The following is a 17038-nucleotide window of genomic DNA, read 5'->3' on the forward strand; positions in this document are numbered from 1 at the left end:
ATTAGAGGTTGACCTATGGAGGAAACCTAAATTTATGAGGTTACACAATATTCTTAGATTGGTTTGCTTGTATGGACATATGATTGTCACACATTCCTACAGCTTTAAGCACTTTCCTCGCATTCCACAAGATGGCCATCACCATTGCAAGTGGGCTTGTGAATCCCATATATTGACTTTCATACTATTGCTTAACTTGGCAAATGGTTACCTCAGATGTTTCAATGTCATGCTCCTTGGGTTGTTTGTTGTTGGTGGTTTCTAGAAAATGCTAAAGGAAGGAGGGATTGCTATTTGGAAAGAGATGAATTGATATGACAGATTGTGTTCTTGGTTCCTGGTCAAGATTTATGGGTCAGATTTGGTTGTAGGGTTGGTACATGCTTGGAAGGCTTGCAGCCCCCGTTGGAGTGGAAAGGCTAAACATGCCTAAGAGGAGATGCCAGCCTATAGGAAGGCTTATGGTGGAGTTGGGGAGTTACTATTCAAGGAAAGGCATTGGATGTGGTAGCTACGAGGTTCCTCCATAGAAAGGGTAGTAGGCTGTGGCTTCATCTTTTGGATAATAGGGGAGCCCGTTGGAGATCCCTTTGATATTTGAGAGATCATTATGCCATATTTGACAGAGAGACCACACTCTTGAATGGAGTACTGACTAATATCCCAAATGGATGGCCAACCATTCCCATTTTTGTCTGCAAATTGGAAGATAAACCAATGGTTTCTAGGTTCTATAGGGCCCCTCCTCTTTGTCGCTACAAATGCCCATGTGTGCATGCGTGGACGCACAGATGCACACATAGACACACACGCGCACGCACACACACACACGCATGCTCAATCTATGGCTATTCATGATGCATATATTGCTTGGAGAGCAAAATGCAATGGAAGCGTGGGTACTTGGATCGTGGGGGGTGGTGTGGGAGTGACGATATTTCATGACTACATTATCTTGGTTAACCTAGATGTGTGTGTGTGTAAAGAGCGAGTAGCTTTATCTAAGGAGTGAATTGAGGGGAAAGATGAGTAGACTTACTCTGCTAAGATGGATCCTTGACCTCCAAGTGTGTTTGCAAAGGAGACCACGATGTGACATAAGATTCTGTGAGAATTCCAACCCCCCAACCCCCTCCCCCCCTGTCCCCCCCTCCCCCCAGCTGCCCTCTCGACCGCCCCCCGTTGCTTGTTCGTCAAAGGCTTGGTTTGGCAGAATTATTTGATCCCAAAATATGCCTGCGCGGACACAAATCTACCTACCTTGAAAATCACACGTATAATCTTGTAAATGGTGCACTAAAAAAGCGGCTTTGAGCACTCGCTCCCGACCCCCACCGCACTCCACCATGCTTGCGACGCTCTCGTTGACCTGCCCCTTCATGGTCCTATGGAGGAGCATGTAGGGTCCACGGTTTGGGGTCGTACTCATGCGCCTAGTTCACACACAACCTCGTTGCCACCATGGCAATTAGTTATATGTTTTGGAAGTTTGACCCAACGGACAAGTCGTTACTACTCGTTAGGCGAAGAGGGCTCAAAATCAAATAGTCAAGGTAAGGTCAACACAAGTCAGCAGGGAAGTTTGAACTTTGAACTTTGAACTTTGAAAAGTGGATTCTGGAAGTCTGAAGCAGAAGAAGAAGAAGAAGAAGAAGAAGAAGAGCATCAGCAGAAAGCTCAAATTTCAATCTTCGTTTGGAACTCTTCCGCCATGGCTCTCTCTTACCTCACCCTCGCTTTACTCTGCATCTCCCTCCCCTTTTACGAGGCTTCCGCTTCTTCCGCCTCCCAGTCTACCCAATCAAAAGAGGTTCCTGCATTCATCCCTTTTTTGCGTACCTCCTGCTTCTACGGTTTTTTCCATGATTTCCGTGGAACACGTGACCTTCTTAGGATGCCTGATATCTTTTCCATCACAGTCGTGACACAATTCTGGAATCGATGCCTCCGGCCTGGACATTCGTAGAGGAAATGGGGTGTTTTTGTAATGTCTTCTGGAGTGCGGTGTTTTTGTAATGTCATTGGCGTGTGGATGGATCGCACATTCACAGTAACTAACGTTTTGTATCATGCCCAGGTGACCTATGGAAGCGTAGTGAAATTGATGCACGAGCGTACTAAATACCGATTGCATTCTCACGATGTACCGTATGGATCAGGTAGTGGGCAACAATCGGTGACTAGTTTTGGGAAAGTAGAAGATTCCAACAGTTACTGGGTATGAATATATCTCGTTCCAGTAAGGGTGTTTTTTTATAGAAAAAATACGGTCACTGTATTTATTTTGATTGATTAAAAGAAACTTTTAATTTTTGTTCGCGATTGTTTCATATCGATGACTGAAGACGATTTTCACAAGAACTGCTTCTTGTTTTTGTTGGCTTCTAGGTTGAATTACGATTTTTTCTTTGGGGTGCAAATTTCTAAGAACATCAGACTCCGTGTCCCCCAGATGAATAGCTGGATTGTGATTCGTTGCGAACAAGCTGCTTCTTTTTTGGGGGACGATTTTCTTTTGTCTGTACGATTTAGTAAAGTGGAGATGTCATAGTAAAGGACAACAATTTCTACTTTCATACTTGGACCCTGAAGTGATTGTGGGTGTTCCCTATCTATTGGCAACACCGCAGATATTCCTCCGATAGTTTACCTGCCTGGAGTGTATCAAAACAATGCTGAATACCTGATCTCCTGCTGGAATTCCCTTCCGTGAACTTGACCTGTATGAAAATCTCCAGGTATCATGTGTACTCTTTGGCGATGTGATAGACATGATAGAGAAGGTGAATGCATCGCCTTTTTGGAAATCAAAACGTTTCAAATCATGGAGTGTAGAAATATGTGACTATGAAAATCAAAGAAGGGATGGTGTGTTATCTTCGTTTAGGCTATAAAGCTGCAAGAAGTTCTTGAGTGAATAAATATCTGACACAATGTATGCCTTATGTCTGTATCTCGTAGCAATATAAATACAAATTTTTTGAAGACATACGTTTGCAAGGGGTATATATGATAGCAAGGCAAATAGAGTCTTAAGTTGACCAAATCATGCAAGGATCCCCTCTTCTCTCATTCTCTTTTTCCTTTTATGGTTTTCTTCTGTTTTTTGGGTGGTGGTTGACCTTTGGTAACTTGATGATTTTATTAAGCATGCGGTTTACCAAAATGGATTTTGCTTGTATTGGATGCAACAGAGCTCGAAAGATTTGCTGCCCTTACTGGGGGTTGTTTGTTGTTTCTTTTAGTGGCCTTCTCGCAGCCTTCTGGTCAGTTTGGTGATTGAAACTCATACTGCATTCAGTTTCCATGCTCCCCTGCTGAAATACTGAAGCTGCCACAGATTGGGCTTTTGCCACACTCATGACATACCTTCTCCCAAAGGGGACTTCTCCCAGACCACTCTGAATAAACACCTTGACTGTTTGATTACTAAAGACTTTTAGCTGGAGAGATTTGACTAGGTTGGTGGAACATGACTGCTGCAGTTGTACAGGGCGTTTGATCTCTTTGGCTAGACTGAGCTGGCTTGGTGCAAAAGCTTTATGCAACGGTCACCAACTGCCCTTTCTTACCGAGACACTACCCTAGCTCACAACTTCATATCAGGCTGATTTGATAGAACTGGACAGCCAATACCTAGGCTACTTGACCAGGCCTTTAGTTGCCTTGTATTAGTGGTTCTTTAAGCTGTATTTCCAGCCATCAAGGGGAATGTGCATGTCATCCTCTTTCGGTGTCATAGCTCTCTAATTCATGCACAGATCTGGAAGTAGTAAGCCGAATATTGCAACCAAAGGGTGAATAGATATGTTCACAAATAGAACCAAAGCTGAATACAAAGGGAACTCACAACTTACACCGCATGGACAGCAGTGTGCCACTCCACTTGTACTAGATCTGAGACCTACAAGTGTTGCCAACCTCCTGCTGTGTGCCTCTCAAACAAGGTCTTCAGTTGCTTAGGGAGGACCCCCAAAATGCATTTTCAGCACTCCATCTGCAGTAGGTGTTATACATCATGGATGTGTTGGATTAGGGTTGGTCACCTCCGCCACCTGTGAGCCCCCAAATGAGGAGTGCATGAGGGGGGATGTACCTAGGGTTTGAGAGATTGCTGCAATGTTGGCAGTAGTCAGACAGAGCAAAAGGACAAGGCAGTACCTGGCAGAGAGGGCACCTCTTGGAGGGCAGAACAGAGGCAAGATTGCCACGTGGCTGTCCATGGGTGGAGAGTTCCATGCTATGCAGGAAATCCAGCAAACAAGGGCTGTGATGAGGCAGAGATGACATCACATGCAGTACGGATCTGCATCAGCAAGTGTACGGACTGTACGGACACCTGCAGGCTGAGTACGGAGCTGATCCAGGGCCTGGAAGAGGTCCAGACAAATGCAGATGTACAGCAGCAGGGTGGTGCCCTGATTAGGGGAGGTTTTGGAGGCCATATGGGCCTGTATGCAGGTAGGGTTAGGCCTGGGCCAGTGGCAGCCTGCCACATGGCCAGTCTGGCCCAGCTGGCCCTCAGTCTGTGTGCCCCCTGGTGGGGGGTTTTGGGGAAGAGCAGAAGTCGGGTGGGGGGGTGCTATTTGGGTCGGTGAATTCCCCCCTTACCAGTCTTTTGAGGGGGACTTTGCCCCTATAAAAGGGGGCATTTGGGTCCCCATTATCTCCTGGAGCAGCAGATAGCAAGCAGCAAGGAGCAGCTGACCAGCACTTCTGGGCCTACATCCAGGAGGAGAGTCGAGGGCTGGAGGGCTGCATACTAAGCTTGGAGAAGCTGCCCACCTAGGCCGACTACCCAGGCTGTAAGGTGGAGGGATCACTGGATAGAGAGTCTACATATATACTTTGCCATTTGTTCTCAGGCATTTCCAAGGGATTTTACAATCCACCTCGTCTCAAGCGCTCAGCTTTATTGATTTTGGCATTGTTGACAATTTCAAATATAGAGTTTGACATCAACCTTAATCTAAGGCCAAAAGAAAGTTCTTTTTTTGAATAGATGCAAAGTTCTTTGTATCCCCGGATGACCTGCAATGGGACTGTCATAACATTTAAACAAGATACGATGCCTGGTATCTCTCACCTAGAGTACATAGACCTTATCCTTTTGAAGGAGCATACCATTCCGAATGGAACACTCTTGTAGTTTATTACCAAGAGGGGCATTTATCCCAAACACTTTGGAAGAATTCATCTTTGGGATAAAAGCCTGTGAGGGAGTCATACAGGTCTAAATGGATCTCTGTGAAGCAAAGTCAATTCACAGTACCGATTCTAGAAGGCGTTAGGTACCTTATTGGTAGAATCCTTTCGATAACGAATCTTGAAATCAAATTTCTGCATCCATTCCGACCAATGGGCTTTCTTGCCCCTAAGATTAGAGGCATTGCAGAAATACTTTAGAGAAGAGTTGTCCACGTAGACCACAAAAGTAGAGCCATATGAATAATGTCTCCACTTGTTTGACGCGTGAATGTCAGCATACAGCTCTTTTTCATGTGTTGGCCACTTGTACTGTGGCTCAGCTGGCTTTTTACTCTCGAAAGCTACTTGTCTACGAGCTTGGAACAAAGATGCTCCAATAGCATAGTCACTAGCATCGGTTTCAAGCATGAATGGTTTACTAGAATTGGCTATTTGTAAGAGAGGAGATTAAAACATGGGTCAAGCTCTATTGTCCAGAGAATGTTTCACAAACATAGGTAGGCCTCATTGAAAGGTAGCACCAACACCAAGCTAGCTCATAGATTCTATGGCCCTTACGAAATTCTTAAGAGGGTGAGTGACCTAGCCTATCACTTGGACCTGCCTTCCTCCACCAAGATCCATAATGTATTTCATGCGTCCTTGCTTAAAAACCATGTGGGAGCAGATATTCCAGTTATTGCAGAATTGCGTCCCATGGATGAATCAGGACAGTTAGAGCACATACCAGAAAAGATATTGGGTTACAGGGACAAAATCTTCAGAAATAATGTTTTGACAGAATACTACATTAAATGGAAGGGGTACCAGAGGATGAAAGATGGCAGCCTGAGAGCATTGTGCACGAGTTTCCCTATCTGCAGAGATGATTGGAGCCCTTTCTGCCTACATCCGGCTGCAGTACTTGTACATACTCTTTTACACTCAGTCGTATCATTTGTGTCCATTTTGAGGACAAAATTTTGTGAGTAGGTGGAGATTGCAACACTAGTGAATTCTAGTTTAGCAATTATTTAGGTAGTGGGCCCTGTTAGCCTAAAAAAGCCTAAAAAAGGGTTGAAAACACTTCAGTATTTTCTTGTACATTTAGCAGTATTATTGGCCTTAATTGTGTGCTTGCAACGTGGCGCCCCTGTTATATTGTCCCATATACACTAGTGTGCCAGCAAGGAGTATTAAAAGGGGCTCAGCTGTACTTGCAATTCATTCATGAATAATACAACTCAGATTCCACATCTATGAGTATAGCGGGAGATAGACTGACTCACTCTCTCTCCTGCTCAACATTAACTGAACTGATAGACATGATGCACTGAATACAGAAGTGATGCTGTGATGTGAGTGAGAGAATCAGAGGGAGAGAATATAGTGGGCATCCGAATAGGAAATATATAACTGAATGTATGAGTGCCCAAAGGGTTGAATACAATTGTACGAAGGAATGAAACCCTCACTACAAAGCTGTAATGGAAACTGGCACTGTAGAGAGGAGGTGAATCCTCATTGATCATCCCTGTAGGCCAAGGGCTACCCTGCTGGTCCGCTACTGGGGCTCTTGGCTGCCTTTGCTGAGCACTAAAGGCCCTAGACTGGATGAAATGAATGGGTCAAAGGCAGCCCTTTTATAGGCTGTAGGGCAGGCTGGCTGACTTGGTCAACATCGACAGTTGGCCCTGGTCGGATAGTCAACGCAGACCGTTGACCAGGTCAGTCAAAAAGTAACCTCGACAAAAAATCAGTGTGTTGACGTGACCAAAACGTCAACTCTGTTTTTGACCTGTTGGCATGGCATTGAGTGTATGGCCGCTTGCTGACTGCAGGTTGACTGTTGACTGTGCAGGGCTGCCTGCATGGCTGTACGGATCATAGTTACCAGGGAACAGCGTTCTAGGAAGCAAGGCGGAACTGGAACAACTGCGGAACGTCCCCCCCAGAAAAAACAAAAAAAAATCTCTTGGAAAGTTTCAAATGGGTATTTTGGAGCTTATATAGAAAGTTTAAAGCTGTAAAATGTTAGTTTCTGTCATTTTCTAGCATATTTTATGTCATACGATGACACGTCGTGTATGACGTGGCGTTTTGTTTCCCGTTCCCTGTTCCCTTCCCGGAATGTTACTGTTTCGACACTTGAATTTCCAGAACGTTCCCATTCCCTGGTAACTATGGTACGAATGCCTGCGTGGCTGCTGCGTTGGCACTAGCTAGCATGGGAACGGGCTTGTGGATGCCCGTGACATCCCCTTCTGCTGAAACTCGAACTAGGGTATGAAAGGGGCCTCCCATCATGTTGAAGGAGATGACTGTTTGTGGTATACCTGGCTGATAAATCCTGATCTGAATGCGTGGTTCATGAATCCAGAGGTGATCGCTTAGTTCAAGAAGCCTGATTTGTAGGAACATAATTCCCGGTTCTAGTGCTAACTTCTGGTAAGGATATTGGCTGTGGGTTAGTGCTCCAGGATGATGCTCCATTTGGTTTTCGTCAATGCATATGGTGATAGGGACGGAGGAAGAATTGGTGTGAGAGAGACATCCTGGTCGTGTTGTAGTACTATTTCCTGCCGAGTCTTGACTCGAGCTCTCTGAATCACTGAGATCAAAGGTCGAGGCTGAACACCTCTCAGCTAAGAAATGAACTTGGACCCATGGCTTGGGATCTTGACATCCAAGCCATGGTTCTGATAATCTCGTTGGACTTCGAACTGGTGCCACCATCTTGTCCCCAAGATGATGTCCGCTGCTTGTGTAGGTGTGACCCTGAGTGGCCGACAGTATACCCACCTTGAGATTTTCAGAGTGGCTGAAGCTACCTGTATGTTGCTCTCTATCTGTGCCCTAGAAATGCTCTCTTTCTGCACGTTGGCGTAAGAGGCAACTGAGCCTTCTTAGCTGCTTTCGTGGAAATGATGTCCTCTGAGCTTCTTGTACCTGCCAAGATAAGGACCTTTTGCCCGCTAATCTGTTCATAGGACTAAAACATATTGGGAAACTGATGAGGCTCCCCCTTCTGCTAATGTTCAAGCTCCTTGATGACTACTGAGATTGTCCCTGTAGTCGGCTGATCTTCAAGCTCCTCGATGACTATTGAGGTTTTCCTTGTAGGAGTTGAAGTTGTTGCTGAACCACTCGACGTGGCTCCTATTGCGAGAAGCTTCTGGTAATGCGGGTAATCTTCCTCAATATGGCTCGGCACAGGACAATGGAAGCATCGGTTCTCCTTGGCATAGAGTGCTCGTGTCGCTGCATCCAAGTACCGGTTGTCCTTTGCCATCCAGCTCTTCTTCTGCTGCCCATTCCCACCATCACCTGGCGTTCTTATTGTTGACCTACTTGGATCATTGACTCTTGTGCATGAGCTCAAAGTTCTGAGCAAGCTCGTATGCACACTTATAATCTTGTGGCTTGAAACTTCTGACATACCACTGGATGTCTGTGTGCAGCGCATGGAGAAATTTGCTCAGCTTTTGATCATCCTCCAGTTGCAACTGTATAAACCCCTAGGTTAATTTGTTGGCATAATGATTCACCGACTTGGTGTCTCCCTGGCATAGCTCGTAGAACTGACTCTGGATCCTGTCCAGGTACTGGGGTGGCAAGAAAGATGATCGAAGATCTTTCACAAATTCCATCCAGCTGTAAAGAGGTGTCTCTTCGTCTGCATCATAGTGGTCTTTCTGCCACTTGAGCCACCAAGTGATGCGCCTCGCTTGTAAGGTGCATGGACGCTAGGATGCACCACTCGTCGTCGTTTGTAGGCATTGCTAAAAAATAACTTTCGAACTGATTGAGGCACAAAGTAAACACTAAGGTTTCCTGCTTACCATTGTACGGTGTGAAATTGAGCTTCCCTGGAAAGGAAGGCTTGACTAGAGGTTGAAGTCTCTCCTCCCCCCCCCCCCCCCCCGCTGCTCGGAGTAGAGAAATAAGGAGTTGCCAGTCCGGTTCTTCCTTCTCTTCCCTAGCCTCCTGAGCCTCGTAGTCCCAGAGTTACTCGGCTTGACGAGCCTCCCGATCGCGTTCTTCTTTTGCTTCTAGAGCTGCCGTCTCGGCTTCTCAAGCCTCCTGCTCACGTTCTATCATCACGTGAAAATGTGAAATCATCATGGGCCGAAGTGGTGTCTTCAAGTGCACCAACCAATGTAGCCTCCACTCCTACCAACTCAAGGACCCCAAGAGAACAAATTCAAAACACTATTGCCAACAAATCTACAATATCATCTAAATGGAACGCCGAATTTCCAAGGAGGCTTCCAAGAGAATTGTAGGTGCAGAGAAAATGAATGCAGTTGTTTAGCAAAGATGACAATTGAGCCTCTTCGACATTGTGTGTTCCACACTTTGAGTGATAGTGGAAACACCTATGATGTGCACATAAAGATAGAGCCCTTGTGTAACTATCTTGATTTCCTAGAAAAGAGAGGTGGCTAAAAAACCATACTTTGCTTGCAAGCACTTGTATTACGTGCTTCTTCATATTAAAGGGTTACGTAAGACTGAAGATTGTTGACATATGTGATGCTAGAGAAGGTAAAAGACTGGTGTAGAAGAGAAAATTCATGATTGGATGAGAGTAAGAAGAATGTAAGGTGATTGGATGAAGGAGATAGAATGAATTTGACAATGACACGTGGATGAGTGAGGAGAGATAAGGATGAGATAGACACATGGCATGATGATGTGTAAAGGTGATCCTTAGGCTCTCTATAAGAGGCCTCTTATTGTATGGTTGATATCACGTTGGAATAGACTTAGTGTGCCCATATTGTCTCTTTCTCTCTCTCATGGAGTTTCTTGTGTGGTTTGAGCCTCCCTAGAGTGAACACTCCTCTTGTATTCGACTAGGCTTAGGACGATCCCATAATCTTGACATGGTATCAGAGTAGGTTTAGCTAAGCCTAGATTAGTCTTAGGTGTTTCTTGCATTGAGAAAGTTCTGACCGTTCCCTTTTTAGGTTCATCCTTCAGAGATAGAGCTATTCTCAAGAGAAGCATGCAGTGGTGCTTCACAAGGAGAAAACCAGCTAGTTGAAGAAGAAGCAAAACAACTATAGAGAGAAACGTGCACAAGGAGACGATTTGCAGTAGGGTGGTGGCAGCTAGAGAAGAGGATTGGGCGTCAAGACGGTTGTGAGCTTGAGATAGCTACTAAAGATCCGTGCACACAATGCCTTCTATGATTAGCAGCGCAACAACATCAGTCCATCATCGACGACCAACCTCAGCATTAGAGATGACACGTACGGTTGAACCACGACACAATGTGTCAAGCAGCCACCATAGCCAGCTAGGCTCCCTCTTCACACTTTGCTAAAGAGAAGGCAGAGCTAGGTCGCAAGAGTAGAGAGTAGCAACAAGCTCTACAAGTATACAATAGATGGCTACAATGACAAAGACGTCTTGCAAACAGGTGACCTCAACAATGAAGCATTGAGCAGCAACAACGACCCAAGCTCGAGATGAGGTACAGCTCCAACAGCTAGGCAGGTAGCAATAATCTAGAGACCATCGACTCACAACTCACACGACATCCGAACTTCATTGATGCCACGCCGCTTTTGCCTCTTCATACACGCTTCTCTTCCTCTACAATCTTTCTTGCAAGGTTCAGACCTTCAGGCACATAGAAATGCCACATGGTAGATAAAGTTGGGTTAAGTTACAACTCTAGTTTGGTTAGTGAGACTTGGCTAATAGTTGGCTATGTGGCAGTTCTTATCTACAATTGCCACATCTAGAAGACATGTGGCATAGCCACGTCATCACATGCCACATCAGCATGTGGTCACCCATAGTGCCACCTCATCATCCTTAGACAAAAATTGACTTAGAATTCAAAGGAGCATAACTTTTGATCCATAGAGAATTTTGTAGAGGTCCAAAAAGAAAAAATGATCAGTTGCTCAACACTAAGTGAGGTGGTAGAAATGATGCACTCAATAATCAAGTGACAAGTGAGAGAATCAAAGGGAGAGAATATAGTGGGCCTTCAAAGAGGAAATATGTAACTGAATGTATGAATGCCCAAAGGTGTGAATACAACTGTATGAAGTGATGAAACCCTCACTACAAAAGTGCAATGGAAACTAGCATTGTAGAGAGGAGCTGAATCCTCATTGATGATCCCTGTAGGCCTAGGGCTACACTGTTGGTCTGCTGCTGGGGCTCTTGCCTTTGTTGAGCACTGAAGGCCCAAGACTAGATGGAATGAAAAGGCCAAAGGCCGTCCTTTTATAGGCTCTAGGGTACGTTGGCCGATCTGGTTAACGCCGACTGTTGACCTTGGTTGGCAAGTCGATGTAGAATGTTGACCAGGTCGGTCAAAAAACAACGTTGACAAAAAAGTTAGTGCGTTGACTTTTGACCAAAAAGTCAACTTTGTTATTTGACCTCTGATGATGTGGCATTGACTGTATGGCCGCTTGTTGATTGTGGGTTGATTGTTGGAGTGCGCAAGGTTGCTTGCATGGCTGTACAAATGCTTGCGTGGTTGCTTGACACGACCACGATCACTCCTAGGAATCCGACTTGCACACAAGCACAAACAACAGGTCATAGAATCATAAAGAGAGGTGCATGCATGCTCACCACCCAACCATGATGCTCATGGGTCAAGGACCCGTGGAATTCAAGCATCCCCCGAGCCACAGGTTGGGCTGCTGGCACGAACATCTACATCCAACCAGTCCACAACCATCTTGGCGTTCCATACCACTAGGAGGCGGCCATAGGGCCTCAGGATTGTGCTGGGAATCTGGGCTACGCTAGAAAGAAGGTGCATGTCCGCAACGCAATCTAGGATCCAGACCAGCAAGGAAGTGCTAGACTTGCTCTAACTTGTGTAAATGAAAAATCAACTGCTGGGCCCCTTACATAGTCTCTAGTCCAGTGCCGCTAAAAATAGCTGGAACCCTAACTTGTCCGTTGCCCTTGCAACCCAACTTGAGAATCGTCTGCCTAGCCCCTAGCCTCCCCAGGCTATCAAAGCTAGTCCTGCGTGCCTACTCACACGTCGGATACAATCCATGCACATGACATACTTCCCTTCCTATAAGAACTCTCCTGAGTTCATAAGGAAGTCTGGAAACTCTCTTTGAAGGTTAGTCAATGTCTCCCATGTAGAGTCTTCCTCAACACGATCCTTCCACTTAATCTTGTATTCCGTGATCATCCTATTTCGAACTTGACATTCATGAAATCTAAGAATACTCTTGGGCTCGTGCAGTACTTCTTTCAGTCTACTGACGTGAAAGACTGGATAAATCCTTACATTAGGAGACAAATCCAGTTCATATGCAACTTGGCCAATTCTTCTGATAACCTTGAATGGACCACAGTATCTGGGGGATTATTTTCTAACCTGTCTAGTACTGAGACTCTTGGATTCCTTGAGAATATGCAAGTATAGAGAACTCCCTAGGCGAATGATATTTATTAGCATAAAATCTGTCCCTAGCTTGGGCAGTTCTAATAGATTCCTTGGCAAATTGTAACATCTCTTGCATGTCTTGGAAGAATGTCTTAGCCGCATCATTTTTGATTCCCTTGAATCTGACTAGTAATAGAGACTTAGGTTGAAACCCATACATAAGCATAGTAGGATTGCAACTAGTACTAGAATGCTTTGCACTGTTGTAAGCACATGCAACCGTGGGCAAGTAATCTTCCCATGAAGACTGCCTCTTGGAAACATATGCCCGAAGCATATCCTCAAGAAGTTGGTTCACACCTTCTGTCTGGCCATTAGATTGGGCATGTTCAGAGGAACTCAAACTAAGAGTGGTATCCGACTTGTCAAAGGCAAGTGTCCAGAATTCACTCGTAAACTTAGAGTCCCTAGCACTAACTATGTCAGCCGGCAACCCATACAGACGAAACAGTCGGTCAACGAACTGTTGAGCCAATTGAGTCGCTATGACCGTGGATCTAGTAGGTAAAAATCTAGCCATCTTTGTCAAGCGGTCCATGATAACCCATATGGAGTCATGACCCTTGCGCAATAAAATCCATGGACTTGGTTACTTGACAAGTACGGCAACCTACTACATAGTCCTATCCTTCAAAATGCCTCAAACTCATGAGACATATACCCCCCCCCCCTCTACCAGTGCGAAGTGTCTACACCTTGAGTCCTGTCTCATTTTCAACCATAGCCACAAAGTGTTTGAAATGCATAAACACTTCTGATTTTTCCTTAAGACCATAGACCCAAGTATAATTGGTGAAGTCATCTATGCATGTAACATAATAGAGATAACCACCAAAAGCAGGTGTCCTCATGGGACCACAGACATCACTGTGTATGAGCTGTAATTTACGAGTAGTTCTTATTGCACCATCCTTCTTAAAGGGAAATCTATGCATCTTGCCAAGGATGCAACCCTCACATGCATGAGGAGGAGCACACTTCTGATTTTTCCTTAAGACCATAGACCCAAGTAGTATAATTGGTGAAGTCATCCATGAATGTAACATAATAGAGATAACCACCAAAAGCAGGTGTCCTCATGGGACCACGGACATCACTGTGTATAAGCTGTAATTTACGAGTAGCTCTTACTGTACCATCCTTCTTAAAAGGAAATCTATGCATCTTGCCAAGGATGCAACCCTCACATGCATGAGGAGGAGGTGACTCCAAAGGAGGCAATGCATCAACCATAGCATGCTTCTGAAGTGTCATCAAGCTGCCATAGCTCATGTGCCCATATCTGGCATGCCATAACTCCGCATTCTGTATCGCAGCAATGGGAGTGCTCACTGAAAGTGCAAGATCGGATCTTTTCTCATAAATGTCAAGCTGAAAAAGACCCCGATACAAAGTGCCAGACAACATCAAAGCATAGTCATTCTCTTTGTCTCGGGCTGCACACTTAGCATCATCAAATATGACCTGAAATCCTCCTCTATTGAGAGAGGACACTGAAAGCAAATTTTTCTTTGTACCTGGCACACAAATAACATCTGTAATTCTGAAATCTGTGCCATCCGTGGATGTGAGTATGATGTCCCCCACTCCACACACTGAATAAGAAGAGTTATTTGCACATGTCACCTTCTTTTTAGTAGGTGGTGGATGCAGAGATGCAAAAAGGCTCTTGATGTGCTTAGAAGGACCACTATCAAAATAACAAGTGTTCAGTGTCTCATTGACATTGAAAGAGCATGCATCCTTTGAAGGGTCATAACTGCGAGTCAAGAAAGCATACAGGTCATCCTCAAGAGTGGCTGTAGTATTTGAACTATCCACTGAAAAATCTGAAATGCAAGACAAAAAGGCATAGTGCTTTTCCACAAAGTTGGCTGTAACATCCCCTCCATCATGTGCATTAGGAGCTGATGCATCTGAGACAGCCATACCTGAATCCTTTTTCTTTTCTTTAGCTATGCGCGTCTTGCATTCACCAATGTAATGACCTGGCTTCTTGTAGTAGTGACAAATGCCCTTCTTCTCAGGCTTATCTGCATCACCTTTAGCCTTATAAGAGGGCTATCCTGAATCAGCTTTATGCTGATGTGCGGGTTGATTGGCATGTTGCTTTTGCTGCCCTTTTCCTTTGGGCTTAAACTTGGAAAGCATGGCATGCTCGCCAGCCTGTGTTGCCATATTTCTTCTTGTCTGCTCTTCCTGCAACAAAAGTTCTACCAGCTCGTGAAAAGAGAGAGGATTGTTGCCCCCCCTTTTCTTTAGCTATGTGCATCTTGCATTCACCAATGTAATGACCTAGCTTCTTGCAGTAGTGACAAATGCCCTTCTTCTTAGGCTTATCTGCATTACCTTTAACCTTATAAGAGGGTTGCCCTGAATCAGCTTTATGCTGATGTGCGGGCTGATTGGCGTGTTGCTTTTGCTGCCCTTTTCCTTTGGGCTTAAACTTGGAAAGCATGGCATGCTCGCCAGCCCGTGTTGCCATATTTCTTCTTGTCTGCTCTTCCTGCAACAAAAGTCCTACCAGCTCTTGAAAAGAGAGAGGATTGCTGCCCCCCCCTCAATGACAAATTCAGCGAGGTGTGGAAACCAAGATAAGACTCAGGAAGAGAATTCAGAGTGGTGGTAATCATCTCTAAATCCGTAATAACTTCATCTATATTCAGCAATTGTTCCCTCAAATCCTAAAGTTTTGTGAGGTGAGCATTCGTGGAATCTCCCTCATTCATATGCGTATGAGATAGCTCTCTCTTCAGGAAGGAAACTTTGGCATCATTTTTTGCTGCAAACCATGCTCTCTGAAATCTCCCAAGCTGCCTTTGAGGTCTTGCATGACCAAATGTGAGGAATAATGAACCTCTTGATAGAAAGAGAAAGAACAGAAAGGGCTTGTGCATCCCTAGAATCCCATCTTTTCTGCTCTGCTGTCGGAGCCATTGGAGTAGTAGTTGCTCCAATTACTTGTGCTGCATTTTGACCTCTACCTCTGCCTCCAGCTGTAGGAGTGACAGGTGTAGCCACAGATTCTGGCCTTGCCTCATCTCCATTGACATAATCCCAAAGATGTTTGCCAACCAAGATGTTGCGAACCATAAAACTCCACAAGGAGTAGTTGGTGCCATCCAACTTATCCTCTTGTGTGAGGACTCCAAACACCTCATTGGGGTTGTTTTGAGCCATTTCTGTCGTAAACTCAAAAAAACGCAGCAAACTAGACAAGTAAAATCCCTTCCTGGGATGTAAAATGCACAACCAGAGTCTGCCAAAGAAAATCTGCCCACAGTGACAAATATTGTCGTAGCCTATCAAAGGCTTGAAATGCACCACAATGCTTTGCAAATGTCCAAAAATTTGCAAAGAATATATGCAAAAAGTGGCAAAAGTCTGCAATTTGACTCACATTGAGTCCAAAACTGCTTGCAAATCTCCCAAATGATCTTTTAACCGCCAAATTGCATCCGAATGCCAAAAGCCCCAATTTCTTGAGGGAAATTGCATCCAAAAGAGGACAAATTAGCTGAAAGCCCAAAAAATGACCAAAAGTCCCAATCTTTGAGCTGAAATTGAGTGAAATTGTGGCAAGTTTACTAGAAGCCCCAAATGTCACCCAAATTCCAATTCTCCAGCAAAAGCCCCAAAATTTCACCTGCTACACAAAAATACCTGCTTGAATCCACAGCCAAACAATGTCTCAAAGCAAAATGTGCCTTCAAAAGGACAAGAGCCGGCGAACTGTACGGAATGATGCAGCTAATCAGAACCGTACAGTGTACGGTCAGCGTACAAAAAGACCACTAATCTGCACTTGTACGGAAACAGCCTGCAGAGGTGACTACATTGGCATGTACGGAGCTGCACGACTGAACGACGCAATCAGTACAGAACAGGTACGGTAGTTTGTAGGTACGATGGTACGATGTAGGTACGACAGTACGAGGTAGATACGATAGTTCGGAGCACCTGTGTGTACAGACGAAGCTGTATGGGACGATGCAAATGTACGGCAGATGGCTGTTGTACGGACAGATAGTCCATACGTTGTACGAATGGCAGGAGCGAGCAAGGGCTCAGGCGGGGAGCAGGAGCTATGGGCTTGCACACAAGCGGTGAAAGCTAGGAGCTTGGGTACAGGAGGAGCTGGTCCAAGAGCTCGTCCTACTCTGATACCAAATGTGAGAACAATGGGAACAAAATGCAAGAGTGAGAGAGCAAGAGTGAGCTGAATAACTGAATAGAAGAAGTGAAGTACAAGTGAGAGTGAGGGGTTTTGTCTAAGTGACAAAACCCTTATCCTATCCACTAACCGTAGTTAGGGGTTGGACTAGGGGGAAAAACCTCAATGAGTGATAAGCATGTGATCCACATAAAGAATTAAAATCAGCAATTCTGAGTCACTCTTCTAGA

The 17038-nt window shown here is 45.0% G+C and overlaps 1 protein-coding gene across 1 annotated transcript in view; it reads left to right on the forward strand.

Moving 5' to 3' along the window:
• The first annotated feature begins 1623 nt into the window (after positions 1 to 1623).
• The window catches only part of LOC147894636 (stromal cell-derived factor 2-like protein), a 35490-nt gene continuing 20075 nt past the window's right edge, over positions 1624 to 17038 (forward strand). Inside the window, exons 1-2 of the mRNA XM_087384767.1 lie at positions 1624 to 1810; positions 2078 to 2218. Of these exons, the coding sequence (XP_087240893.1) occupies positions 1712 to 1810; positions 2078 to 2218 (240 nt within the window). The 5' untranslated portion in view covers positions 1624 to 1711. The remainder of the gene's footprint in view (positions 1811 to 2077; positions 2219 to 17038) is intronic.

The sequence above is a fragment of the Dipteris shenzhenensis genome, chromosome 14 (assembly GCF_047967505.1).
Source record: "Dipteris shenzhenensis isolate YYH24624 ecotype China chromosome 14, Dip_SZ_1.0, whole genome shotgun sequence".
NCBI classification, from domain to species: domain Eukaryota; kingdom Viridiplantae; phylum Streptophyta; class Polypodiopsida; order Gleicheniales; family Dipteridaceae; genus Dipteris; species Dipteris shenzhenensis.